Below are 27,833 nucleotides of genomic sequence, written 5' to 3'. Positions count from 1 at the left end.
GTTGTTCAGTCAGTAGGTGTTTTTTTGAGAGCTTCCCCTGGAACCTGTGGATCATATAAGGGAAAGTAGCTGTAATCTACCTGGGAAGAGAAAATGAACAGAATCACCTGGCGGGCAATAGCGAATCCTAGAAAGGCCAGGTGGAACATGAGCTGCAAGTGGAGGAGTTGGGAAGAGTGAGACCAGTGGGTGCCAGAAAATTGCTGGTGCCCAAGACTTAGAGGGGAATTAGATGCTTGATGGGACTTTGTCAGACACTCTTGTGGGTTCAGGAAATGTGTGAATCCTGATTTTTCTCTTTTTTTGTTGTTGTTATTTTTTCTTGGCTGCACTGAGTCTTCGTTGGTGCATGAGAGCTTTCTCCAGTTGCAGCAAGTGGGGGCTACACTCTAGTTGCAGTACGTGGACTCTAGGCCATGTTGGATCAATAGTTGTGGATCACTGGCTTAGCTGCCCCGAGGCATGTGGAATCTTCCTGGATCAGGAATGGAACCTGTATGTCCTGCATTGGCAGGCAGATTCTTAACCCCTGAATCCTGATTTTTCAGTCTTCTGAAAAATTCTATAGTTTTTTTTTTTTTTTTTTTTTATAGGCTCTCTTCTATTTTCTTTTTCTTTGTTTGCTTGTTTTGACCACTCCATTGGCCTGTGGGACCTTAACTGCCCAACCAGGTATTGAACCCTTGCTTTCTGCAGTGGAAACACAGCGTCTTAACCACTGGACCACCAGGGAAATCCCCTCTTCTATTGTCATCTAGAAATTCTGAGATTATCTGTCACCGTTATTTGAGGATGCTAGTAGCCCAGGGGGCAGTTAATTAGGAGGGAGGAGAAAATGGTATTCTTTTTCTTCTTCTCTAAAGTATAAAAAGTGTCTACCTGTGATATATGATATTCCCTGGTAAGTAGCAAAGATGGCATTTTACAGGCCTTGAGGTTGTTGTTGAATCAATTATTTCAGTCTGCATTTTGCCTGCCCTTGGAAAGCAGAATTTGAGAGTCTAAAAAAGGGAAGGAAAACAGATCTGTTGGAAGCATGAAACCAGCTCCTCATCCTCCTCCACAAAAGGGAAGAAATAGCCCTGAGCTAGTTTCTAAATAGGAATGTTCTGACAGTGCGAGAGAATTTAGAAAGTGCCAGGAGGAAGGGGAAACATGGAGCCCAATTTTGAAAGCCGGCAGAGTGCAGGGTGGGTGCGAGAGACAGTCACACCTGTGTCCTGCTGTCTCTGGCTTCCTGGCTCCAGCTTGCCCTCCTCTACCAAACCTTCTCACTCGAGTTGTCCCTTCCTCACCCATTCAGATAGATACACAAATGACTGAAGCTCAAGAAAACACCTCTCTACTAATATGTAAATACACTCACATGGTGGCGATACATCCAAAGGATATTCATTTATCACAAGCATATTCATTCCTTCCAGCAAGCTTGAGCACTTGTAATATGCCTCGTACAGCACTCTGCAGTGGAGAAGTCAAGGTGAGTAAGACGTAATTTCTGTCCTCAATGGTATATAACAACAAATCTATACAGATAAACACTGAGCTATAAGCCCAGAGGCGCACATATGCAAACATATATGTAATGTACACCCACTGGTATGTGAACTCATGAAATAAAAAAACAGAGCTACTCACTCATAAATTTCACAAGTTCTAATACTAGTAATGCTGAAATATTTGGAGGGAGGTTGTCTGTTTTCCTATTTTTCCTTTGTCAGTTTTGTCATCGCCTTTCATATTCCAAAAATTATTTCACTTTATAGTTCCATTCTTTTCTTATTTCTTGCCTTAAAAAAATTATTTATTCTCTAAGATGAATTGTCTCACATGGAGAAACTGAGAAAAAGGAAAGTTTGCCCAAGTTATAAATAAAGTTACCCTTTCAGGTACAAAATCTGTCTCTTTATACTCAGTTGATAAAATGGAAAAGACTGGCAATATTTAGTGATTGATCCTTTAATGATGTCTTTTTAAAATTTTATTTATTTTATTTTTGACTGTGCTGGGTTTTCATTGCTGTGCACGGGCTTTCTTTAGTTTTGGCAAGCAGGGGCTACTCTCTGGCTGCGGTGAGCAGGCTTCTCATTATGGTGGCTTCTCCTGTTGGGGAGCAGGGGCTCTAGGGCATGCAGGCTTCAGTACTTGTAGCACATGTGCTTAGTTGCACCAAGGCATGTGGAATCTTTTGGAACCAAGGATTGAGCCAATGTCCCCTGCATTGGCAGGCAGATACTTAACCACTGGACCATCAAGGAAGTCCTAATGATGTCTTTTTAATGTGCATTTTGAACCACAAAATATGAAATCAAAGTATACTTGATTCTAAGTCAGAAAGAGAAAGACAAACACCATATGAATATCACTTATATGTGGAGTCTAAACTGTGGCACCAATGAACCTACCCTCAAAACAGAAACAGACTCACAGATGTAGAGATCAGACTTGTGGTTGCCAAGCAGGAGGAGAGGAGGGAGCAGGACAGATCAGGAGTTTGGGGTTGGTTGCTGCTGCTAAGTCACTTCAGTCGTGTCCGACTCTGTGCAACCCCATAGATGGCAGCCAACCAGGCTCCCCTGTCCCTGGGATTCTCCAGACAAGAACACGGGAGTGGGTTGCTATTTCCTTCTCCAATGCATGAAAGTGTAAAGTGAAAGTGGGTTGGTAGATGCAAGCTATTACATTTAGAATGGCTAAGCAACAAGATCCTACTGTATAGCACAGGGAACTATATCTAGTATCCTGGAATAAACCATAATGAAAAAGAACATTAACAAAGGAATGTATATAAATCTATATATCCATATCTAAGTTACTTTCACACTTCCTCAAAGGAAACACAGTCTCAATGACCATTGTCCATCATCAAAGTACAGTAAGTCCACTCTGTATGAATGAGTCCTGTTCCAAAAGTGAATTCATAGGTCCAATTTGATCATAAATCCAACACAGTCAGCCTCGGTACCCAACTAACACAACTGGCTACACCCCGCTGTTTGTAAGCTTGCTTCCAGACATCCTGGGCTTGAAATTAAAAAAACTGCTCTACTGTACTGTAAAGTACACAAAAGCACAGCCACCTGTAAAGGATGGACACACATGACCGTGCACACCAGACGCATGAACTAATGTGATTGGACATGTGAACACACATTCCATCTTTGAAAGTTCGAAACGCAAATGTTTGTATGAGGGGACTTACTGTATCCATCTCTGGCTAATGTGTATTGCTCATCAAATTCCTCTACAGTCTCATTGAGAGTCTCTTCCACCCAAGAGAACTGGAAACATGGTCATACAAAAATGTGTACACTAATGTTCACAGTGGCATTATTCATAATCATCAAAAAAGTAAACACCCAAATGTCTACTTGGTGAGAAATGGATAAACAAAATGGGGTCTAGCCAAACAATGCAATAGTATTCAGCCTTAAAATGAAAGGCAGTTCTGTTTCAAACTACTCATGAATGAACTTTGAAGACATTGTGCTACGCGAAATAAACCAGACACAAAAGGACCAATATTGTTTGATTCCACTTTTATGAAGTTCTTAGAATAGGCAAATTCACAGAGAAAGAAAGTAAAATAGAGGTTACAAAGAAATAGGGGCTTTATTTATCAGGTAGAGTTTCAGCTTGAGTTTTAAAAACAGTTCTGCAGACAGATGGTGGGGATGTTGCACAGCAATGTGAGTGTGCATCATGTCACTGAACTGTACACTTAAAAATTGTTAAATTTTAAAAAGCATGGGCAAGAAAAAAGAATGAAGTACTGATATATGCTACAACATAAACTTTGAACATGGTATACTGAGTGAAAGAAACCAGAGACCAAAGCCATCTAGTATATGATTCCATTTATATGAAATATTCAAAATAGACAAATCCATACAGACAGAAAATAGATGAGTGGTTTCTAGGGGCCAGGGAGCAGGGGAGGAGTGACTGACTGTAATGGGTATGGAATTTATTTTGGTGGGTAATGAAAACGTTCTGAAATTAGACAGTAGTGCTGGCTTTACAGCCTTGTGAATATACGAAAATGCTGGGTGGTGTGGTGTATGAATTGTACCTTAATTAAAAAAAAAAAACAAATCAGGATCCCTTTTAAAAAATTATGCTTTGATTTCTTTAACTCTAGATGTATATAATGAACTTGAAATAGTCCATCTGTAAAGCATACAGCCAAAGCCTTCTTTCCTTTTAAGGGAGCATCTTTGCCCCAGAATATAGCAGTAGACAGAATATCCTACCCTGTGAGTTACTGAGATTCATTTTCCCGTATGTCTTAGTCCATTCCAGGTGCTATAACAAAACACTGGTGGGGGCGGGGGCTTATAAACAGCAGAAAATTTATTTCTCATAGTTCTAGAGGCTGGAAAGTCCAAGATTAAGGTGCTAGCAGACTCGGTGTCTGGTGGACACCTGCTTTCTGGCTCAGAGACTCTCCATGTGTCTTCACATGACAAAAGGCCTAACAAATCACTCTGTAGTCTCTTTAGGACACTAAACCCATTCATGAGGGCTTCCCTGGTGGCTCAGTGGTAAAGAATCTGCCTGTCAATCAGGAAACTCTGGTTCACTCCCTGGGTCAGGAAGATCCCCTGAAGTAGGAAGTGGCAACCCACTCCAGTATTCTTGCCTGGGAAATCCCATCAACAGAGAAGCCTGGTGGGCTACAATCCATGGGGTCGCAAAGAGTCAGACACAACTGAGTGACTAAGCATGGATGCTCGCCATCCCATATATGAATGCTCTCCCTCATGACCTAATCCTCTCAAAGGCCCCACCTACCTCCCTGGGTCATTACCACAGGGTTAGGGTTTCAGTTTAGGAATTAGGGGTGACATAAACATTCAATCCATCATAAAGCTCTGTATCTTACTGTTCTTGTTTGTCTGATTCAGTCACCACTTCTTTTCTGTTCTGGTCTACAAGCTCCAGTCTAAAAATATTTACTAACCTAAAGAAGGAAAAAAAGTCATGTACACAATGTTTCTGGAAGACTTTACATATCCCCTGGAGAAAGAAATGGCAACCCATTCCAGTATTCTTGCCTGGAAAACCCCATGGACAGAGGAGCCTGGCAGGTTACAGTTGTGGGGTCACAAAGAGTTGGACATGACTGATCAACTTCACTTTACTTTTTACTTTTACAAGAAAAGGGCAATATTGATTTCCTTCAGACAGGAAAGCTGTCTAAAGGGTGGAAGAGACTCTTACCTGGAGAGCCTTTTGTGTCTTTTGAATTTTTAATCATGTGAATGTTTTTAATCATGTGAAGGTAATATCTATTCAAAATAATAATAACATTTTATAAAATACATTCACTAAAAATGGCAAAATGAGAAATACCTGGAATTTAAAATCTAGCTAAGTTTTTCTCATATTGTATTTGTGTTTTTTAAACTAACTTTGTTACCAACAACTTAAAAAAGAGACTTATAAAATAAGCAAATAGATAAAATAAAAAGGGACATATTTAAAATGACTATATTTGCATTTTCATTCTACTTACTATGAATGGAAATCCCTAAATTAATATAACCAGGGCTAATGTTCAGGCAGAATTTATTGGTATGGCTGACCAGCCTCTGCCTATTTTGATTGCTTGGTAGCATTGCCAGTTTTTAAACATTTTAAATATCACCCTGGATAAAATTCAAGGTCTTCAAACTTTTAAAAAGATCTTGTTAATTCTTTTCTTTTACTATAACTAATAGAAGCATATATTTCAAAGGTCACTGATATTTGCAAAGATCACTAATTATCTCTCTACTCCAATCAGCCAAACTACAGGGTCAGGCATGGTTTTACCATGCTCCTTGTTGTACATTGCTGGATGCTATCAGGCATTTAATAAATATTTTCTAAAAAAAATAATAAATAAATAAATATTTTCTAAATGAATAAATGATACTGGTTTTTCTCTTTTGCCCAACAACAAACTTATTCCATAAATTCATTAGATCATATGATAATCTTTATACCTCCATGAAAGCCACAGGAATTAAGTTTGAAGGGGATATTTCCAGTTTATTTTTATTCAGTTTTCTCTTTCCATTTTAGGTTTTAGGCTTTATTTGTCTGTGTGTTTTATGAAGAACATAACAGATTGATAGCATAATGAATGCGTTTTCAATAAAAAAAGAAAGGAGAGAAGTAAGCATGCAGGTTTTTTTTTTTCCTTTATTTATGGCTGTGCTGAGTCTTCCTCACTGCACAGGCTTTTCTCTAGTTGTGGTGTGCAAGCTTCTCATTGCCAGGGCTTCTCTTGTTGCAGAGATTGGGCTCTAGAGCCTTCTCATTTAAGTTGTGGCGCGTGGGATCAACACAGGCTCAGTAGTTGTGGCACACGGGCTTAGTTGCTCCACTGCATGTAGGATCTTCCCAGATCAGGGATCAAACCCATGTTACCTGCGTTGGCAGGTAGATTCTTTACCACTGAGCCACCAGGAAAGCCCAAGGATACTGATTTTTAAACTTAGCATTACTTGGGATTTTCATTGTAGGAGTCAAGTATTGGCTTTAAAGCTCAATCTCATATTAGAAGTAAAGTCACTTTTAAAAACAATCTGGATAGTAAGGGGCAAGATGTAATGTGAAACCTATTCAATGATAGACAATCCAAGAAGTATTTTATATTTAGCCATGTGTGCATGCTCAGTCGTGTCTGACTCTTTTGCGACCCTATGAACTGTATGTAGCCTGCCAACTTCCTCTGTCCATGGGATTTTCCAAGCAAGAATATTGGAGTGGGTTGCCATTTCCTTCTCCAGGGGATCTTCCCAACCCAGGGATCAAACCCAGGTCTCCTGCATTGCAGACAGATTCTATACCAGCTGAGCCACCAGTGAAGCCCAGGATAATATAACCAAAAAGCAAAAAAAAAAAAAAAAAAAAAAAAAAAATAACAGCCTCTTCCTTCATCTTGACCTCACTGCCTGAGAACTTTCCTTTCCTTGCCATTTGGTGTGAGATGAGTGGCGCTGATGCCCTAGCAATGGTCCTCACATCTTGAAAGTGCAGCAAGAATCCTTGTAACAACTACTCTGAAAATGGGATTTTCACAATCTTATTGTCAAGAAATCCTAAAAGGCATTCAAAGTAACTATAAAATATAATTATGATATGATATGATAGTATTGTTGCTGTTTAGTCACTAAGTTGTGTCTGAGTCTTTTGCGACCCCGTGGACTGTAAATCCACCAGGCTCCTCTGTCCATGTGATTTCCCAAGCAAGAATACTGGAGCCAGTTGCCATTTCCTTCTTCAAGGGATCTTCCTGACCCAGGAGTTGACCCCCTGTCTCCTACTTGGCAGGCATATTCTTTTCCACTGAGTCACCAGTGATAGTCATATAAGATAGTATAGCATAAAATAATATAGCGCAATGTCATATACCAATTATATGATATTAATATTAAAAAGGAACTAACTGTAAAATGAGGTATCATACATGGTACTAGGATAAGAAAACGGTCCTAGCTGCTCCCCTGCCTCACACATTAAATCCCTGGCTGTTATGGTATGGCTCTTTTTTCTTGAAGAGCTGAAGCAAGAGATGTGGGACAAGTACATATATATACTATATATATATATATATATATATATATATATATATATATAATAGATTTGGAAAAAAAAAAAACAGGAACCTACTGTATAGCACAAGGAACTATATCCAATCTTATTATAACCTACAGTGGAAAAGAATCTAAAACAGAATATGTGTGTGTGTGTGTGTGTGTGTGTGTGTGTGTACATATATAAATCACTATGCTAGATACCTAAAACATTGTAAAATAACAATGCTTCAATTTAGAAATTTAAAAAAAAAAGAGAAAGATACTGGGTGATTACCAAATTCATGTACAGTTAATTCTTCCATGGATTATCTACTTTTGGGATAATTCCCAGCACCTTTTAAATTCCAAGGGGATTTCCCCCAGCTGTTAAGCATTCTTCTCAGTCATCTACCCACCTTCAACTGGTAGAAGTTCAAAGAATGCAAATTCATTTTCTATTAGACTAAATATACACAATTAGAAAGGAGAAAGCCCCAAGGCAAAGAATACCTATCAAAGCCAAATATAAATTATCTTTGACTGTTATAATCAGGGAAATAAATGAGAACTCAATGTAATTATCTTTTTAATCTCTGGAGGAAAAGGTTTGAATGTTTTCTTTTATAGATTTCTTCAGTGCTTTATAATCCTAAGGTTCTTTTATATTCATTCTAAATCACTCTTCTTCAATCTGAGCCTGTTCTCTTCTTCTGGGCATCCATGACAATAATTGAGCTGACCTCAGTCCTTGCAAATATGCTTCCTGTCCTTGTTAATGTACAAACATGGTAACTTTATGCTTTGTAATTTAATTATTGTATATCTAATGATTTTCCCCTCATGCTTATTATTTTTAACATCACTATGATATTTTATAACAGTGGTCCCCAACCTCTGGGCCACAGACCCATTGGTACCTCTCATCAGATCAGCAGTGGCATCACATTAGAAATAAAGTGCACAATAAATGTAATGCCGTAGTTTTTCCAATAGTCATGTATAGATGTGAGAGTTGAACCATAAAGAAGGCTGAGCGATGAAGAATTGATGCTTTTGAACTGTAGTGTTGGAGAAGACTCTTGAGAGTCCCTTGAACTGCAAGGAGATCAAACCAGTCAATCCTAAAGGAAGTCAGTCCTGACTATTCATTGGAAGGACTGATGCTGAAGCTGAAACTCCATACTTGGGCCACCGGATATGAAGAGCCAACTCATTAGAAAAGACTAATGCTGGGAAAGATTAAAGGCAGGAGGAGAAGGGGACGACAGATGACCAGAGGGTAGGAAAACATCACTGACCCAATGGAGGTGAGTGTGAGCCAGCTCCAGGAGATGGCGAAGGACAGGGAAGTCTGGCATGCTACAGCCCATGGAGTTGCAGAGTCGGATATGACTAAGCAACTGAATTACAACAAAATATAATGTGCTTGAATCACCCCGAAGCCATCCCTCCCTGCCTGTTCCCCCCGTCCGTGGAAAAATTCTCTTCTATGAAACTGGTCCCTGGTGCCAAAAAGTTTGGGGACCACTGTTTATAATATTAGCTACCATGAGTACAAAGAGTCATACACTCTTTTAGGAATTTTATACATATTTTCATTTATTTAATCTTCCCAGTAACTCTAAATTTACATATAATTATTCAATCAATGTATAAAGGAAGAAATTAAGAGATTCTTAGTGAGACTCTGAATGGCTTCACTCCCAAAGCCCCCATGCAGCCTTAATGCCATATTTTCTCTTATCATGTTGCTGGGCTGATTCACTATTGTGAGGCATTTGGGGTTATTTCTGATTTACTGTAGTGATAATTATATCCCATAAAAATTTCTTCCCTAATCATCCTGGGTCCCAACATAGCTCAGTTTCTACAGAGTAGCACGTAGCACTGCCCAGAGTAATTTTAAAGATGAGTACCAATTTTCATGTTGTCTTTCAAAGAAAAATCACAGGGGACCCAATTCAGAACTCATAACACTTCTTACCAGATCCCCTTTCTTCATTCCCCAGTTCTCTCACACTGTATAACTGCTAGAAAAGCAGTTACAGTCTGAACTGCCACAAACTGCCTACACGCCAAAACCCTGCAGCTCTCTTGTCTCCATATGCCCCCCACTGGCTCCTTGTTTTAGAGATCACCGCAGCATCATGGGCTGGTCCTTCCCCTGGCCCTCACCACTCTGGTCTGGCTTCTCTATCACTCTAATAACCCATTCCCAAAGGAAAGAAGTCTCATGTTAGTTAGAAATATGGACTGTGAAGAAACAGGCCAAGAGGAAATCTGGGAACATTCATACATGAATACATTTTATTCACTTATTTGTAAGTTAAGGTTTCTGATGTTTTTTTGTTTTTATTTTTTTCACTTGAGAGTCCCCCTCCCCCTTGAATGATAGTGTCTAAAGTGAGATTGATGAGCACTGAAAAGATCTGGTAACAGTGAATAGTTTTTGTTTTATTTAAAATTCTTTGGTTTGGCTACACTGGGTCTTTGTTGCAGCACACAGGCTTTCTCTAGTTGTGGCATGTGGGATCTTGGTTCCCCGAGCAGGTATCAACCCTAGTCCCTTGCATTGGAAGGCAGATTCTTTTTATTTATTTATTTATTTATGGCCGAGCTGGGTCTTCGTTGCTGTGTGCGGGCTATCTCTAGTTGTCGTGAGCATGGGACCACTCCTCCCTACTTGCAGTATGCAGTCTTCCTACTGCAGTGGCTTCTCTTGTTGCAGAGCACAGGCTCTAGGGTGCTTGGGCTTCAGTTGCTATGGCATGTGGGCTCAGCAGTTGTGGCTCTCAGGCTTACTTGCCTTGCAGCATGTGGAATCATCCCAGACCAGGGATGGAACCCATGTCCACTGCACTGGCAGATTCTTAACCACTGGACTTCCAGGGAAGTCCCACAGTGAATGATTTTAATCAGGAAGTACTCCAACTAATTAAAAAAAATAGATCCTATGATTACAAAGAAATTGACTTGTCATAAAGCTTAAAATACATTTTTACTTTATATGCCTTTTTATTTTTTTTTTTAAGGGCTTCCCTGGTGGCTCAGACGGTAAAAGCATCTGCATGCAATGCGGGAGACCTGGGTTCGATTCCTGGGTTGGGAAGATCCCCTGGAGAAGGAAATGGCAATCCACTTCAGCACTCTTGCCTGGAAAATCCCGTGGATGGAGGAGCCTGATAGGCTACAGTCCATGGGGTCGCAAAGAGTTGGACACAACTTCACTTTCCTGCCTTTTTAGGTGGTCAATATATTTTATGATTAAAACTAAAGTATTATAAAATTCTGATTACTTTGTAATAACTAACAAATATCTATTGGTAAAATGCAATAGCGTATAAAATACAAGTAGCCCCAAACTTTCCTGTTTTCTCTTCTCTAATGGACTAAAGAAGAAAAACAGAGATTTAGACTCTGATAACAGCTCCTTCTGCTGCTGGCTGTTGCCATAAGAACCTTTCTTTTGATTTTGGCCAGCTCTCACGCTCTCATCTTTGATCAGTCACTAATCTTGGGACTGGTTTGGGGTCATCACTGGGGAAAATTGTGAAGTAACCCAAGCGTTTGTTTGGTATGCCCCAGATTGCTTTGGCATGTACTTCCTGTCTCTGGCACTCTTTTTTTTTTTCCAGGTCCTCCTATCAACTTTTCCTTTCCAATCATATCAATCATTTACATATTAGTAGGACTTTAACTTGAAGAAGGCAATGGCACCCGACTCCAGTACTCTTGCCTGGAAAATCCCATGGGCGGAGGAGCCTTATAGGCTGCAGTCCCTGGGGTTGCTAAGAGTCAGACACAACTGAGCGACTTCATTTTCTCTTTTCACCTTCATGCATTGGAGAAGGAAATGGCAACCGACTCCAGTGTTCTTGCCTGGAGAATCCCAGGGACGGGAGAGCCTGGTGGGCTGCCGTCTATGGGGTCGCACAGAGTCGGACACGACTGAAGTGACTTAGCAGCAGCAGCAGCGGGACTTTAACTGGGGCTTCCCAGGTGGTGCTAGTGGTAAAGAATCCACCTGCCAATGCAGGAGACCCAAAAGACACAAGTTCGGTCCCTGGGTCGGGAAGATCCCTTGGACTAGAAAATGGCACCTCATCCCAGTATTCTTGCCTGGAAAATACCATAGACAGAGGAGCCTAGTGGGCTCAGCAAAGAGTCAGACAAGAGTGAGTGACTGAGAACACACACACACACACACACACACGACTTTAACCATATACTCCCCCTTCTCAGAGATATTTGCTTGTATTGCCTTATCTTTAATTGTGAACACAAAGGTTTGTTTCTGGTCCTGGAGTTCTAATCACTAATGAGCTGATGTAGCAACTGTGTGGGGAGACTGACTGCCCAGGTGTGTTCTCTTAAGGTTGTACAGACAGTCCATGGCTTAAGATGCTTTGGCTTAGCAACTTTTTGGCTTTACAGTGATGCAAAAGTGATAGACGTTCAGTGGACACCATATTTAAAATTTTGTATTTTTTTTTTTTTTGGGAGGGGTGGCTAGCCATGTGCAGTAGGATACTCATTTATGGTGCTGGGCAGCCAGTGAGCCACAGCTCCCAGTCAGCCACTCGGTCACCAGAGTACAGGCCAAATACTCTTAAAACCATCAGTACCCAGACAGCCATTCTGGTTTCACATTCAGTGTGCTTGTGTACATGCTAAGTTGCATCAGATCAGATCAGATCAGTCGCTCAGTCATGTCCGACTCTTTGCGACCCCATGAATCACAGCACGCCAGGCCTCCCTGTCCACCACCAACTCCCGGAATTCACTGAGACTCATGTCCATCGAGTCAGTGATGCCATCCAGCCATCTCATCCTCTGTCATCTCCTTCTCCTCTTGCCCCCAATCCCTCCCAGCATCAGAGTCTTTCCCAATGAATCAACTCTTCGCATGAGGTGGCCAAAGTACTGGAGTTTCAGCTTTAGCATCATTCCTTCCAAAGAAATCCCAGGGCTGATCTCCTTCAGAATGGACTGGTTGGATCTCCTTGCAGTCCAAGGGACTCTCAAGAGTTTTCTCCAACACCACAGTTCAAAAGCATCAATTCTTCGGTGCTCAGCCTTCTTCATAGTCCAACTCTCTCAACCATACATGACCACAGGAAAAACCATAGCCTTGATTAGACGAACCTTTGTTGGCAAAGTAATGTCTCTGCTTTTAAATATGCTATCTAGGTTGGTCATAACTTTCCTTCCAAGGAGTAAGTGCCTTTTAATTTCATGGCTGCAGTCACCATCTGTAGTGATTTTGAAGCCCAGAAAAATAAATTCTGGCACTGTTTCCACTGTTTCCCCATCTATTTCCCGTGAAGTGATGGGACCAGATGCCATGATCTTCGTTTTCTGAATGTTGAGCTTTAAGCCAACTTTTTCACTCTCTACTTTCACTTTCATCAAGAGGCTTTTTAGTTCCTCTTCACTTTTTGCCATCAGTTGCATAAGTTGCATCAGTCGTGTCCAACTCTGTGCAACCCCATGGACTGTAGCCCACCAGGCTCCGCTGTCCATGGAACTCTCCAGGCAAGAATACTGGAGTGGCTTGCCATTCCCTTCTCCAGGTATAGTAGTCAATAAATTATATGAACTAGTAAATGCTTTATTAGGCTTTGTGGTAGATAATTTTGCCCAACTGTAGGTTCATGTGAGGGCTTCCCTGGTGGCTCAGTGATAAAGAATACCCCTGTCAATGCAGGAGACTCAGGTTTGATTCCTGGGTCAGGAAGATCCCATGGAGGAGGGCACGGCAACCCACTCCAGTATTCTTGCCTGGAGAATCCCATGGACACAGGAGCCTGGTGAGCTACAGTCTATGGAGTTGCAAAACAGTTGGACATGTCCGAGCAACTAAACAACAGCAACAATCATCAGGGTTCATGTAAGCGTTCTGAATACGTTAAGGTAGACTGGGCTAAGCTAGATGTTTGGTAGGTTAAGTGTATTACATGCATTTTTAATTTATGATATTTTCAACTTAGGATGAATTAATTGGGATATAGCCCCATCATAAGTTAAAGATCTACATTTTACAAGTCTGTATATATTCTCAGTTTATGACTATGACCAGCTCCCATATTTTTCTGTAACTCCAAGTTTTGAGGTCAAGTGCACATCTATGTCCACACCGGCCTTGCTTGGGCTCACACACACAAATGTGAGAAAGAACAGGTAGGTGGCAAAACATGGGGTGTACTTGTTAGGGAAAGAAATGCATGCAATTCGTTAAGAATAAGTTACTAAACTCACTTTCCATGCAGTTCTTTATCTCTTTCATAATGCGTCTCTGGTGTCAGACTAAACCTGGAGCTTTTTTTTTTTTTCCAGTTTGACAAATGGACGGACACTCAGAGGAGAAGAATCCTGACAGTCCTGTTAGAATGCTGCTCCCTGTCACAGCAAATGTTCTGCTGTCGAAAGCTTCAAGAGAAAATTCCAGCAGAAGCTCTGGATTTTACTACCAAGCTCCCAGAGGTGTTATCTTTATACATCTTTTCTTTCCTGGACCCCCGAAGCCTTTGTCACTGTTCACAGGCACAGATAAAGAAGCAGGGTTCGGTGTTTTGTAAAGACAGCCTAGAAAACACTGAAACTTGAGGAAAAAAAGAAAGCACGTATACAAAACCAAGCACTGCCAAGACGCTCACTACGTTTCGTTTGCACAGTATGGATTGGCCTCCGTCTCTTTGTGTCTGGCTGTGCACTTAGTGCTCAAAGGGGAGAAAAAGTAAGCCATCTCTAAGTGTCCATAAAATAGCATTAGCCAGTTGGGGAAATATATACACATGTATATAATGGTTCATCAGGAGAATAGTCTTATATTGCACAGCAGAGGACCATAGTAAAACTTAAAATGTAGAGTGCAGGCCATTCATAAATAGAAAAGCATGAAATAAGGTGCTAATGTGATAAATACAGAAGCATGTGAGACTAAAGGAGTTCAGAGTAGGCAAATGTGCTCACAGGTTGGAAAAGCACCTGACCATTATTTTCTTACAAGTAGTTCCATGGTGTATTCAAGTATATTTTTTAAGATATAAAATTGATAGTCATTTTGTTGATTTCTTTTCATAGTCTAGAAAGACCAGAAATTACCTGTTACTGTGCATTCACATGGTAACTTTATTTTTTAAAATTAAGAAAATGAAAAAAAATTAAGAAAATGAATGCAGTAAGATAGATGACATATTTAATAATTGGTATTGGGACAATCGGGCAGTATCTGGAAAAAAATTCTAGAAGAATAAAAGATTGATATTAAATTATAAGCAACCATTTCCTACTCAAAGGAAGGAAATCCCTGGTCCAGTGGTTAAGTCTCTGTTCTTTCACTGCTGAGGGCAGAAGTTCAATCCCTGTTTGGGGAACTAAGATCCTGTAAGCCACCAGGCATGACTAAAGGGGAAAAAAATGTAATTAAAGGAAATCTAGGGAACGAAGACTTTGTGAGTAATCTATAATATTCAGAGCCTCAAAAGAAAATGTATAACTTAAAATCTTGCTTTATTTATTTTATATATTTTGTATATATATTATATATGCTTTATAAATAAAGAAAGCAAGATTTTAAGTTGTGATTATAAAAGTTAAAATTTTCTCCATAGAGAAGAAAGCTGTAAATAAATACAAACAGTAAACAGGAGGAAACTCCCTGGGAGTGGTTAGGACTCAGTGCTTTCACTGATGAGGGCTCAGGTTCAGGCCCTGGCCAGGAGACTAAGAACCCACAAGCTGCTGCACTGTGGCCAAAAAGAAATTAAAATAAACAGGGGAAAAATATGTTGCCAGCAAAGGGGTAATTTTCTTATTTTTTAAAGAACAACTATAAATCTATGTTAAGAAGGAAAAAAAAAAAAGCAAAACCTAGCAGAAAAATGAGCAAAGGAAGTGAACAAATAGTTCACAGAAAGAAAAGCAGATATTTCTCAAATAGATAAAATGCTTAGCCTCATTTCCATGCCATCATTTGTGACTCAGATGGATTGAGTTTCTTTTTTTCTTTTTTTAGTTTCTTTTTTAATGATAATATTTTATATTGTTGGGGTATGGGGAAACCAGCACCTTCATATGTTGCACCTTCATAGATAAATTGATGCAAACACCAAGGGGAGCAATTTGGTAGTACCCAATTTTTAAATAAAGATTCCTGGACATTCCCTGGTGATCCAGTGGCTTTCACTACCAAGGGTGTGAGTTTGATCCCTGGTCGGGGAACTGAGATCCTGCATGCCAAAAGACATGGCTAAAAACTTAAAACAAAATTTTTTTAATTAAACAAAAAATAAGATTACCTTTGGCCAGTAGTTCCACTTCTTGGAATTTGTCAGATGGGTATACTTCAACACATGCAAAATTTATGTCTATATAAGAATATTGCATCATTGTTTGTAGTAGCAAAAGGTTGGAAAGAATGGAAATGTCTGCTAATAGAAGACTGGTTGCAACTATATCTCCTCAATATATCATCAATAAAACAACAAAGGTGCAGAATTATCCTACCACTTTGAAAGAATAAAAGAATGTATCCATATTTGTTACCGTTCTGGATGGCACACAAGAAGCCAGTAACAATGGTTACATTCAGGGAGGGAAATGAGTGGCTAGATGAAAAGGATGAGAGAGCCTTTTTTCCTTTTACATTTTTTTTTTACAGTGTGCCCCTTGGTATCTTTGAATTTAGTATTGATGTACACATATTATTCTAAAATTGAAAGAGTTTGTTTAAAAAAAAAAAGTGTTTTAAATGCCCAGTAATAGAGTATCATTCCGTGATATAATGAATTATTAGGCAGTCATTAGAAAACATGTTTTGGAAGAACAGAGATGCTTATTATGTGTAAAATGAAGAAAGCATGATTTTAAATTGCATACAGTTTCCCAATTTTGCTTTCATATATACCTGAAAAACATAAAGGAAAATAACTCTACCAGCTTGTTGATAATGTTTGGTCATCTCTGATTGACAGGGTTCTGGTTATTGTTTTTCTTCAGGTTTCTCAGAATTTTCCATGTTTTTCACGGTGAGAATGTTATCATTCCAGGGAGATGTGATACTGAATAGATAATTTTATCATCTATGTGTACCATATGTCAATCTTTGTAGATTTCAGCATTGTATTTTATTCCCAGAACTGACTGTGAGGCAATTGTTCTTTAGCTAGATTTAAAGTAAACAATAAAGTAATTGCACCAAGATGAGCTTTGAGCTGTTTAAAAATGTGGTGGGGGTTGTCTTACAGTTTTGAAAGAGCTTACCTACCCTCAAGTTTCCTCATTCCTATTTAGTTTTAAACAAACAAAAAGCAGCAAAAATAAAAAACAAAGCAAAATTTAATCTATCCCCAGTGTGGGAGGGGAACCCCTACTTAACTACCCAGGTCTAAAGCCGATCTAAGTCAAGAGAGGAAAAGGGTGAGAATTGAGAAAAACTTTCTCCCCATCCCCTCCCTCCCAAACTCCACATCTTGATTGAATTAACTAACCATTTGAGGATTAAGGGCAGTGTAGTTTCATTCTGGGTTGCACAAAGTGGTTATGATCTCTGTTTCTGCCTGCAGTGTTGTATCAGATCCTCTAAGCTGTTTCCTCCATCTAGATCCTGAATCTACTGTTTCTCCTAATTGTGCCCCCTTCTGCTTCCCTCTCCCCTACATGTCTTATCTTCAGCCCATAAAATAATCCTGGACGTAATAGAAACTCCATACACAATGGATGGAAGGAGGGAGGAAGAGAGACAGATAAACAGATGGATGGGTAGCGAGTTCCATTACAGACTGTTCTGCTCCTTTTGGGGGCACTTAAACATTATTTATTATTGAGTTAACCTTGAAAAAGAGGCCAGTTTTCCAAGGATGAAATGAATGTGAAGATTAGCTATCATCTCTGCAATTCTTCATAAGAGACATGGAATGCCTAGTCTCAACTTTATATATGGACTTGACTCTAGTTTCTACTAAGACTTATTTAAAACCTGGAATAAATTATTTTAAATACTACTACACATAATAGGGTCACCTCCACCATTTGCTGGATGTGTAGGATTGACCATAATGCTATGAAAATGGAATGTACAGAATACTTAAAAAAATTATTAATTTCACTGCACCAGGTGTCAGTTGCAGCACGTGAATCCAGTTCCCTAACCAGGGATCAAACCCTGGCCCCATGCACTGAAAGCATAGAATCTTAGCCACTAGACCATCAGGGAAGTCCCCAGGACAAATACTTACTGCTCTATTGAATCTTAAAGGCTATTTAGGACACACCAATATGGTATTAGTCATTGTGTTCCCTTTATAAAATTTATATTTAGTTAAATCATAAGAATGGAGGGAAAACAGAAGCATATCGTGAAAAAAATTAGCCATGTGCTTACTGGCGTTTCTGTAGCCTTCATACAACTTTCATATGCAGACTCCCAGAGATCCTTCAGTTCAGTTCAGTTCAGTCACTCAGTCGTGTCCGACTCTTTGTGACCCCATGAATCGCAGCATGCCAGGCCTCCCTGTTCATCACCTACTCCTGGAGTTTACCCAAACTCATGTCCATTGAGTTGGTGATGCCATCCAAACATCTCGTGTTCTGTCATCCCCTTCTCCTCCTGCCTTCGATCTTTCCCAACATCAGGGTCTTTTCAAATGAGTCAGCTCTTTGCATCAGGTAGCCAAAGTAATGGAGTTTCAGCTTCAACATCAGTCCCTCCAATAAACACCCAGGACTGATGATCTCCTTTAGGATGGACTGGTTGGATCTCCTTGCTGTCCAAGGAACTCTTAAGAGTCTTCTCCAACACCACAGTTCAAAAGCATCAATTCTTCAGTGCTCAGCTTTCTTTATAGTCCAATTCTCACATCCATACATGACTACTGGAAAAACCATAGCCTTAACTAGATGGACCTTTGTTGGCAAAGTAATGTCTCTGCTTTTTAATATGCTGTCTAGGTAGGTCATAACTTTCCTTGAAAGGAGTAAGCATATTTTAATTTCATAGCTGCAATCACCATCTGAAGTGATTTTGGAGCCCAGAAAAATAAAGTCAGCCACTGTTTCCACTGTTTCTCCATCTATTTTGCCATGAAGTGATGGGACTGGATGCCATGATCTTAGTTTTCTGAATGTTGAGCTTTAAGCCAACTTTTTCACTCTCCTCTTTCATCAAGAGGCTCTTTAGTTCTTCTTCACTTTCTGCCATAAGGGTGGTGTCATATGCATATCTGAGGCTTTGATATTTCTCCCGGCAGTCTTGATTCCAGCTTGTGCTTCCTCCAGCCCAGCATTTCTCATGATGTACTCTGCATATAAGTTAAATAAGCAGGGTGACAATATACAGCCTTGACATACTCCTTTTCCTATTTGGAACCAGTCTGTTTTTCCATGTCCAGTTTTAACTGTTGCTTCCTGACCTGCATACAGATTTCTCAAGAGGCAGGTCAGGTGGTCTGGTATTCCCATCTCTTTCAGAATTTTCCACAGTTTATTGTCATCCACACAGTCAAAGGCTTTGGCATAGCCATAGACCTTTAGGAAGTTCCAAAGTCTTATCTGAAGCTTAGTTTCCCCATTTGCAAGAGGAGAATATTAATTATACTACCCTTCAGGTTGTGATGAGGATGGTTAATAGATGCTCAATAAATATTAGTTGACTTGGATTCTGCCTGAATTAACATTAAAAAAAAAAAAAAGAAAGAAAGTAAAAGGGGTACCCAAAGCCGGTGCTCTGTGAGAACCTGGAGGGAAGGGATGGGGAGGGAGGTGGAAGTGGTGTTGAGGTTGGAGGGGACACATGTATACCTATGGCCAATGTGTGGCAAAACCATCATAATGTTGTAAAGTAATTATCCTCCAATTAAAATAAATAAATAATTTTTTTTAAAAAATCCTCCTGCCTGGTTAGGAAGCACTTCAGGTAGGAGGTAATTTGGTTGTGATTTGGAGGAAAAGGATCAAAAAGAAACTAGTTGTGAATTCCAGGCCTGGTTTATCTAGTTAAAATTATGTTTGCTCTGATTCATTCATGGACTTCCCCAGTGACTCAGTGGTAAATAACCCACCTGCAGTGCAGGAAACTCAGAGAAATGGGTTCGATCCCTGGGTCAGGAAGATCCCCTGGAGGAGGGCATGGCAACCCACTCCAGAAAAAAAGTAAAGTTCTCTCAGTACCAGGGTGACAACTCAAAACCTAGAGAAAGTGGACATGTAAACTGAATAGTTTTTTAACATTGTTTTTCCAGGTGAGCATGCATTGGAAGAATTTAACTGAACTGAATCAGCTCTGGATTCTAAAATGTTTACAGTTTAACTGGTACATCAATGTCTCCCCAACTCCCTATGAGCAGGGTGTATGGAAGAAGCATTATATTCAAATGGTGAAAGAACTCCATGTTACCAAACCCAAGGTAAATTTGGGAAAGAAGCAACAGAATTACTAACATCAGCTACTTAGGAATTCTAGAACTAAGTTGGAGAAGGCCATTGGTTCAAAAGAAATATACCATGATTTTAAAATTCCCTTGTTCTAAGAACTTAACAGCTCTTTACAAGATACCCATGTTAGTTGAAAGTCATCTGACACTCACAAACCACAGTTCCACCCAGGTTAGGACTTGGAGCTCCTCATTCTCTCCAGATTCCTGGATTTCTGTGTCTCTGACGCCTACAGTACACAATTCTGACACTGGGATTCTGTGGGTAATGTGCAGTATTTATTACCTATGGGTCATCAAATTTTACTTAACTAATTCAAATTTTCTGTGATTCTACCAGGCAAACTGAAGTTTATGTTTCTATCATTTATAAAGAAAAGTTTTCAAAAAATTAACAATTAGGAAAGGGCATAATGGGCATATTAAAGTTCTTTGTACTTTAGAAGCTAGCAATGTAAAGTCCTTACATAGAATCGTAAACAGTAAATAGTATAAGCATACATTTTTCTAGTGTTTTTCTATGCATTGTAACAAATGTTTATGTTCATTCTTATAGACACAGTTAATTAGATAACTAATGGGAAATTTTTATGAGCTTTTTCTTTATGGCATGATCTATATACATGCAGAGTTGTGCATCGTTTTGTATAATAGAAGAGTTCCTGAAAATTATGTCTAAATTAAATTTTTTAAATTATTTTTAAAACCATGGGGATTTCTTGTTTTATAGAAAAGCTGTGGTTAGTCCTTTTTCAATTGAAGAATCCTTTTGAAATATGAATAGTTGGTTCTTAACATGCTCATTTACATTTAATTTTATTATGTTTACTTGAAGTAGAAACCCTCTACATTTAATATAGTAATAAACTGCATAATTAATATTGTTATAATTACAACGATAAAAGCAGTCTTTCTGATTTCAATGATGGCAGTTCTTCATGAGAAATTCTTTTAAAAATAAAAATGTAAAGTGCAGTGGTAGAAGAGTTAATAGCTATGACTCCTTTTGTCACAAGGCTTTCCTTAACTCTCATTCAAAGTCACTCATAGGCAGGGAAAGGCTTCAATACCTGAAGCTTTGGCTGTTCTGGGGCAGAGGAGAGAAAAGTGATTAACCAGGTTGTAGAATGATGAAAGGTTTTGAATATTGTATGTAATACTGATTTTAATACTTGGTCTTCAACAATAACTCTTTTTCCAGAAACTATTCATGCACTTCCCTGGTGGCTCAGATGGTAAAGAATCCACCTGCAATGCAGGAGATGCAGATTTGATTCCTGGGTTGGGAGGATCCCCTGGAGAAGAGAATGACTACCTACACCAGTATTCTTGCCTGGAGAATCCCCATAGTTGGAGGAGCCTGGTGGGCTACAGTCCCTAGGATCATAAAGAGTTGGACATGACTGAACAACTAACACACACATATTTTAAAATGATGAATAGTTCTGATACAAGAAAATTGCCACACTGTTACTTAGTATTTAATTTCTTTAGGGAGTACTTTGTTATAGTAAATTTCAGTTTTTCTGGTAAAGAAAAAATTGTCAAATTAAACCCAGTAATATATAAAAAAAGAGTAATACATGATGATCAAGTGGGATGTATCCAAGGAGAGTAAGGTTGGCATAATATTCAAAAATCAGTCCATGTATTTCACAGAATAAAAGAGAAAAGATGTCTGGTCATTTCAATATATGCAAACAAAAGCATTAAAAATCTTTTCAAAATTTGTGATTTAAAAAAAAGTCTCAAATGGCTTTGGGTAAAGGGAACAAAGTTTTTGTTTACTTAACAGAAAAGTCGTCAGTTTTCATTATTATCTATTCTGTTAATGGGTCAAATATTTCATACTTTTCAGAATTAATGATGTTTATTTATGTATATATTTACTAGCATTCATGCCTAAATTCTCTCCCCTGAAACTGCTTTTTTATTATCATGTATTCTTTATTACCAGTGGTGTTAAACAAGACCTCTTAGTGGAAAAGTTAATGACTGAGAGTTTTCCAGAACAGTTAAAGGACACCAGACTTCAGCTCCAGGAACTTCAACAAATTCTGAGCAGAATATATAAGATGAAATCCTCATCTAGATAAAGCAGAGTGAATCTGAAAAACACCAAAGACAAAGAGAAAAAAAAATGCCAGATCAGAAACAGATAAAACTGATATATAAAGACGGATGTGAAAATAGAACCTATCCTTGGGGAGATGGGGAAATGATCAAGGGAGGCTTCTACAGTGAGGTTAAGATTTTATTTTCATTTTTTACTGCAAGTAATACTGGGAGGGATTGGGGGCAAGAGGAGAAGGGGACGACAGAGTTAGTAATGGACAGGGAGGCCTGGCGGGCTGAGGTTCATGGAGTCGCAAAGAGTCGGACACGACTGAGCCACTGAACTGAACTGGATGATTACATGAATTTATTCACTTTGTACAATCTCAGGAAGCGATACATTTGTGCTCATTCACTCTAAAGTAAAAAAAAAAATATGTTATACTTTATTTTTTTTAAAGTCATCAAGAAGAGAGAGATTACATTTAAAAGAATAATTATTAGACTAGTGGCTGGCTTTTCAGCAGTAACAATGAAAGTCAGAAGATAGCTGAATAATATCTTCAGTGTCCTGAGAGCATCACTTGAATTCCATACTTAGTGAAGTCATCTTTTGAGAATGAGGGTGACACAACTGCATTTCCAAGCAAATGCCTCTCACTAACAGAAGTTCTAAAAGAATGTACATTAGGCAGATGGAAAATGGTCCCAGACGGAACGTCTCAGACAAGGAAGGCATGATGAAATACTATATTGCAAATCTGTGAGTAAATCTAAATAAACATCCATTGACTAAAGCAACAACAATAATAATGTCTGAATTGTGAGATTACAGACTGCAAAAATTCAAATTATTAGACAAAAATAGTATATTAGGTAGAAAAGGATGAGACCATTAAAACATTCTAGAAGATAAAGATACTGATTAATTTTAAACATTGTTAACTTGTTTGCACATTAAAATATCTAGGGCAACCATGAAAACAATAAACATGTAAGACATTATTTTCAAACTGGTGGAGGGAAAAATGAAACAATAAATATATTAAAAGTAAAAAAAAATAGATGTCATTCAATATAAACTCAGAAAAATGAAATGAATGTCCATCTTATTTTATTTATTTATTTTTTGGCCACCCTGTGTGACTTGGACTCTTAGCTCCCTGACCAGGGATCGAACTCCTGCTCTTGGCAATGAAAGTGTGGAGTCCCAACCAATGGACCACCAGGGGATTCCTTGAATGTCCATTTTAAGCGAGATCCGCACTGTGCTGTGCTTAGTTGCTCAGTCGTGTCCAATTCTTTTCAACCCCATGGACTGTAGCTCACCAGGCTCCTCTGTCCATGGGGATTCTCCAGGCAAGAGTACTGGAATGGGTTGCCAGGATTCACACAAAACACTGAATACTAATCTAGTAATGAGCCATCAATTATATAAAAGTAAAATGTCTTCTTACTCTACTACTTACAATCACTCACTAAATCAGTAAATATGTATTAAATACTGTTATGTGCTAGGTGCTAAGGGTACAATGGTCTTAACCCCACTTTCTGGGAGGCTAGTCTATGGCCCAGGACACGGACAAACAGATAGTTACCACACTGAATACGAAGTACTATCCGTAAGAGAAATATGTACAAAGAAAGAGCAGTTGAAACAATGATAAGAAACTAACTGATTCTTCTTGGAGGAACTTGGGGAATTTTTAAATTTTCACAAACAATTTAAGCAAATCAATTTCCTGAGCAAACTTCCCTAATCTCTTAAAGAACAAAAATTAAGCCTTTAATGGCTTCTCAACATGGCAGTACCTCTTCCCTTAGGCTACAACCACATAAAAACCCTTACCAATTTTATATATATATATATATATAAAAAAAACAGACTTTCATTTTGGACAATTAAAAAATAGACTTTCCAAGAAAAAAAAAAAGAATTTCATTTCCCAATTCTTTGGAAATGGCTGAAGTTTTGATAATTGATAAAATCTATACTTTACCCCTTCAGTTCAGTTCAGTTCAGTCACTCAGTCGTGTCCAACTCTGTGCGACCCCATGAATTGCAGCACGCCAGGCCTCCCTGTCCATCACCAACTCCCGGAGTTCACTCAGACTCATGTCTATTGAGTCAGTGAGGCCATCCAGCCACCTCATCCTCTGTCGTCCCCTTCTCCTCCTGCCCCCAATCTTCCCAGCATCAGAGTCTTTTCCAATGAGTCAACTCTTCACATGAGGTGGTCAAAGTACTGGAGTTTCAGCTTTAGCATCATTCCTTCCAAAGAAATCCCAGGGCTGATCTCCTTCAGAATGAACTGGTTGGATCTCCTTGCAGTCCAAGGGACTCTCAAGAGTCTTCTCTAACACCACAGTTCAAAAGCATCAATTCTTCAGTGCTCAGCTTTCTTCACAGTCCAACTCTCACATCCATACATGACAACTGGGAAAACCATAGCGTTGACTAGATGGGCCTTTGTTGGCAAAATAATGTCTCTGCTTTTCAATATGCTATCTAGGTTGGTCATAACTTTTCTTCCAAGGAGTAAGTGTCTTTTAATTTCATGGCTGCAGTCACCATCTGCAGTGATTTTGGAGCCTCCCAAAAATAAAATCTGACACTGTTTCCACTGTTTCCCCATCTATTTCCCATGAAATGGTGGGACCAGATGTCATGATCTTCGTTTTCTGAATATTGAGTTTTAAGCCATAATGGAAATTGTCTCTGTGTTTTATATAGGTAGAACAGGGTACTCTTTTTAAGAATGTATATTTTTATGAACAAATTAACTGCAGTTGTGGAATAACTGTATAATGATATGGTAGGAGAGGTGGCAATACAGGATAGAGAAATTCATTGTGTGGGCTTGAAGCTGGAGAGTCCTGGATTCAAATTCTGACCCTGTGTCTTACTGTTTATATCTTAATAGTAGTAGTGGAAAATTAATCAGTTTATCCTACCTTCAGTTTTCTCTTCTGTAAAATGGAAGTAGTTGCGATTATCTTTTAAAGTTATTATGAAGGTTAAAGTAATGTAGAAATGGTACTTTCCTGGTTTTCCAATGGTTAAAACTCTGCTTCCAATGTAAGGGGTGCAGGTTTGATCCCTGGTAGGGGGAACGAAGATCTGGCATGCCTCACTGTATCAGTTCAGTCCAGTCACTCAGTCGTGTCCGACTCTTTGCGACACCATGAAGCACGCCAGGCCTCCCTGTTCATCACCAACTCCCGGAGTTCACCTAGACTCATGTCCATTGATTCAGTGATGCCATCCACCCATCTCATCCTCTGTCGTCCCCTTCTCCTCCTGCCCCCAAGCTTCCCAGCATCAGAGTCTTTTCCAATGAGTCAACTCTTCGCATGAGGTGGTCAACGTACTGGAGTTTCAGCTTTAGCATCATTACTTCCAAAGAAATCCCAGGGCTGATCTCCTTCAGAATGGACTGGTTGGATCTCCTTGCAGTCCAAGGGACTCTCAAGAGTCTTCTCCAACACCACAGTTCAAAAGCATCAATTCTTCAGTGCTCAGCCTTCTTCACAGTCCAACTCTCACATCCATACATGACCACAGGAAAAACCATAGCCTTGACTAGACGAACCTTTTTTGGCAAAGTAATGTCTCTGCTTTTGAATATGCTGTCTAGGTTGGTCATAACTTTCCTTCCAAGGAGTAAGCGTCTTTTAATTTCATGGCTGCAGTCATCATCTGCAGTGATTTTGGAGCCCCCCAAATTAAATTCTGACACTGTTTCCACTGTTTCCCCATCTATTTCCCATGAAGGGATGGGACCAGATGCCATGATCTTCGTTTTCTGAATGTTGAGCTTTAAGCCAACTTTTTCACTCTCCTCTTTCACTTTTATCAAGAGGCTTTTTAGTTCCTCTTCACTTTCTGCCATAAGGGTGGTGTCATCTGCATATATGAGGTGATTGATATTTCTCCTGGAAATCTTGATTCCAGCTTGTGCTTCTTCCAGTCCCGAGTTTCTCATGATGTACTCTGCATATAAGTTAAATAAGCAGGGTGACAATATACAGCCTTGACGTACTCCTTTTCTTGTTTGGAACCAGTCTGTTGTTCCATGTCCAGTTCTAACTGTTGCTTCCTGACCTGCTTACAGATTTCTCAAGAGGCAGGTCAGGTGGTCTGGTATTCCCATCTCTTTCAGAATTTTCTGCAGTTTATTGTGATCCACACAAAGGCTTTGGCATAGTCAATAAAGCAGAAATAGATGTTTTTCTGGAACTCTCTTGCTTTTTCCATGATCCAGCAGACGTTGACAATTTGATCTCTGCTTCCTCTGCCTTTTCTAAAACCAGCTTGAACATCAGGAAGTTCACGGTACACATATTGCTGAAGCCTGGCTTGGAGAATTTTGAGCATTACTTTACTAGCGTGTGAGATGAGTGTGATTGTGCAGTAGTTTGAGCATTCTTTGGCATTGCCTTTCTTTGGGATTAGAATGGAAACTGACCTTTTCCAGTCCTGTGGTTACTGCTGAGTTTTCCAAATTTGCTGACATATTGAGTGCAGCACTTTCACAGCATCATCTTTCAGGATTTGAAATAGCTCAACTGGAATTCCATCACCTCCACTAGCTTTGTTCGTAGTGATGCTTTCTAAGGCCCACTTGACTTCACATTCCAGGATGTTTGGCTCTAGGTCGGTGATCACACCATCATGATTATCTTCATCATGAAGATCTTTTTTGTACAGTTCTTCTGTGTATTCCTGCCATCTCTTCTTAATATCTTCTGCTTCTGTTAGGTCCATACCATTTCTGTCCTTTATCGAGCCCATCTTTGCATGAAATGTTCCCTTGGTATCTCTGATTTTCTTGAAGAGATCTCTAGTCTTTCCCATTCTGTTGTTTTCCTCTATTTCTTTGTATTGATCACTGAAGAAAGCTTTCTTATCTCTTCTGTATAACCCCCTCAAAAAATAATAAAAATGCAGAATACTTCCTGAGACAGTGCCTGGCACATACCTCTGGGTTGGTGGCTGCTGTAATCACTGCCACCATTATCAGTGCCATCATGGTGATGATGATAATGATGTTTTTTTTTTTTTTTTAAAGCATTATTTTATTTATTCATTTTTAGTTTCAAAGGGTCTTTGTTACTGCCCTTGGGCATTCTCTAGTTGCAGTGAGCAGGGGCTATTCTTTACCTTCCATGCTCAGGATTCGTTTTGTGATTGCTTCTCTTGTTGCAGAGCGCAGACTCTAGAGCACTGACTCAGTGGTTGTGGCACACAGGCATGTGGAGTCTTCCTGGACCAGGGATTGAACCAGTGTTCCCTGCATTGGCAGGCAGATTCTTAATCACTAGACCACCAGGGAAGTCCATGTTCTTTGTTTTACTTTTGTTATTATTATAGTGTTTTGAGAACAGAGAATAATTTTCTCCTTCTAGACACCTCCAAAAGAGGGGTTTGTGATCACAGATGTTCAACCCATTAGAAGCAGTTCTCCAGGGAGAAACCTGTCTCCTTCATCTGCTTTCTGATCCTCTTCAAGAAAGAAGAACCACCCAGGGGAGAAAGAACTCCCACCCTGGAAGTCTTCTGACAAGCATCCAACTGATATCATTCACTTCAATTACCTGGACAATTGTGACCCCATTGAACACACACAGCTGGCAAGGGTAAGAACTGTGCCCTTCTCCACTTCTTTCCTTTTAGAAACAACTTACTGGCACTTTGGTCTACGAAAAGATGAAAACAGAAGCTACTGTGAAATACAAATGCTTTTCACTGGTGGTGGTGGTTTAGTCACTGAGTCAT

At 39.4% G+C, this 27,833-nt stretch overlaps 1 protein-coding gene across 4 annotated transcripts in view; it reads left to right on the top strand.

The window, feature by feature from the left end:
- The window catches only part of LOC129619570 (F-box only protein 16-like), a 33,344-nt gene extending 11,361 nt beyond the window's left edge, over positions 1-21,983 (top strand). The window contains exons 3-7 of one of the 4 annotated variants that reach the window (XR_008697933.1): positions 1,425-1,480; positions 10,601-10,812; positions 13,905-14,304; positions 19,808-19,972; positions 21,201-21,983. Coding sequence is in view for 1 of the 4 variants with exons in the window: in XM_055534738.1 (XP_055390713.1) it covers positions 13,905-14,051; positions 19,808-19,972; positions 21,201-21,380 (492 nt within the window). In the remaining 3 variants the exon portion in view is untranslated. The remainder of the gene's footprint in view (positions 1-1,424; positions 1,481-10,600; positions 10,813-13,904; positions 14,305-19,807; positions 19,973-21,200) is intronic. The other 3 variants (XR_008697932.1, XR_008697931.1, XM_055534738.1) reach the window with 3 other exon arrangements.
- The last annotated feature ends 5,850 nt before the right edge of the window (positions 21,984-27,833 follow it).

Source organism: Bubalus kerabau, chromosome 9 (assembly GCF_029407905.1).
Source record: "Bubalus kerabau isolate K-KA32 ecotype Philippines breed swamp buffalo chromosome 9, PCC_UOA_SB_1v2, whole genome shotgun sequence".
Lineage (NCBI taxonomy): Eukaryota > Metazoa > Chordata > Mammalia > Artiodactyla > Bovidae > Bubalus > Bubalus kerabau.
The sequence above is the reverse complement of the archived record's forward strand: the minus strand, read 5'-3'. Positions and strand labels throughout refer to the sequence as shown.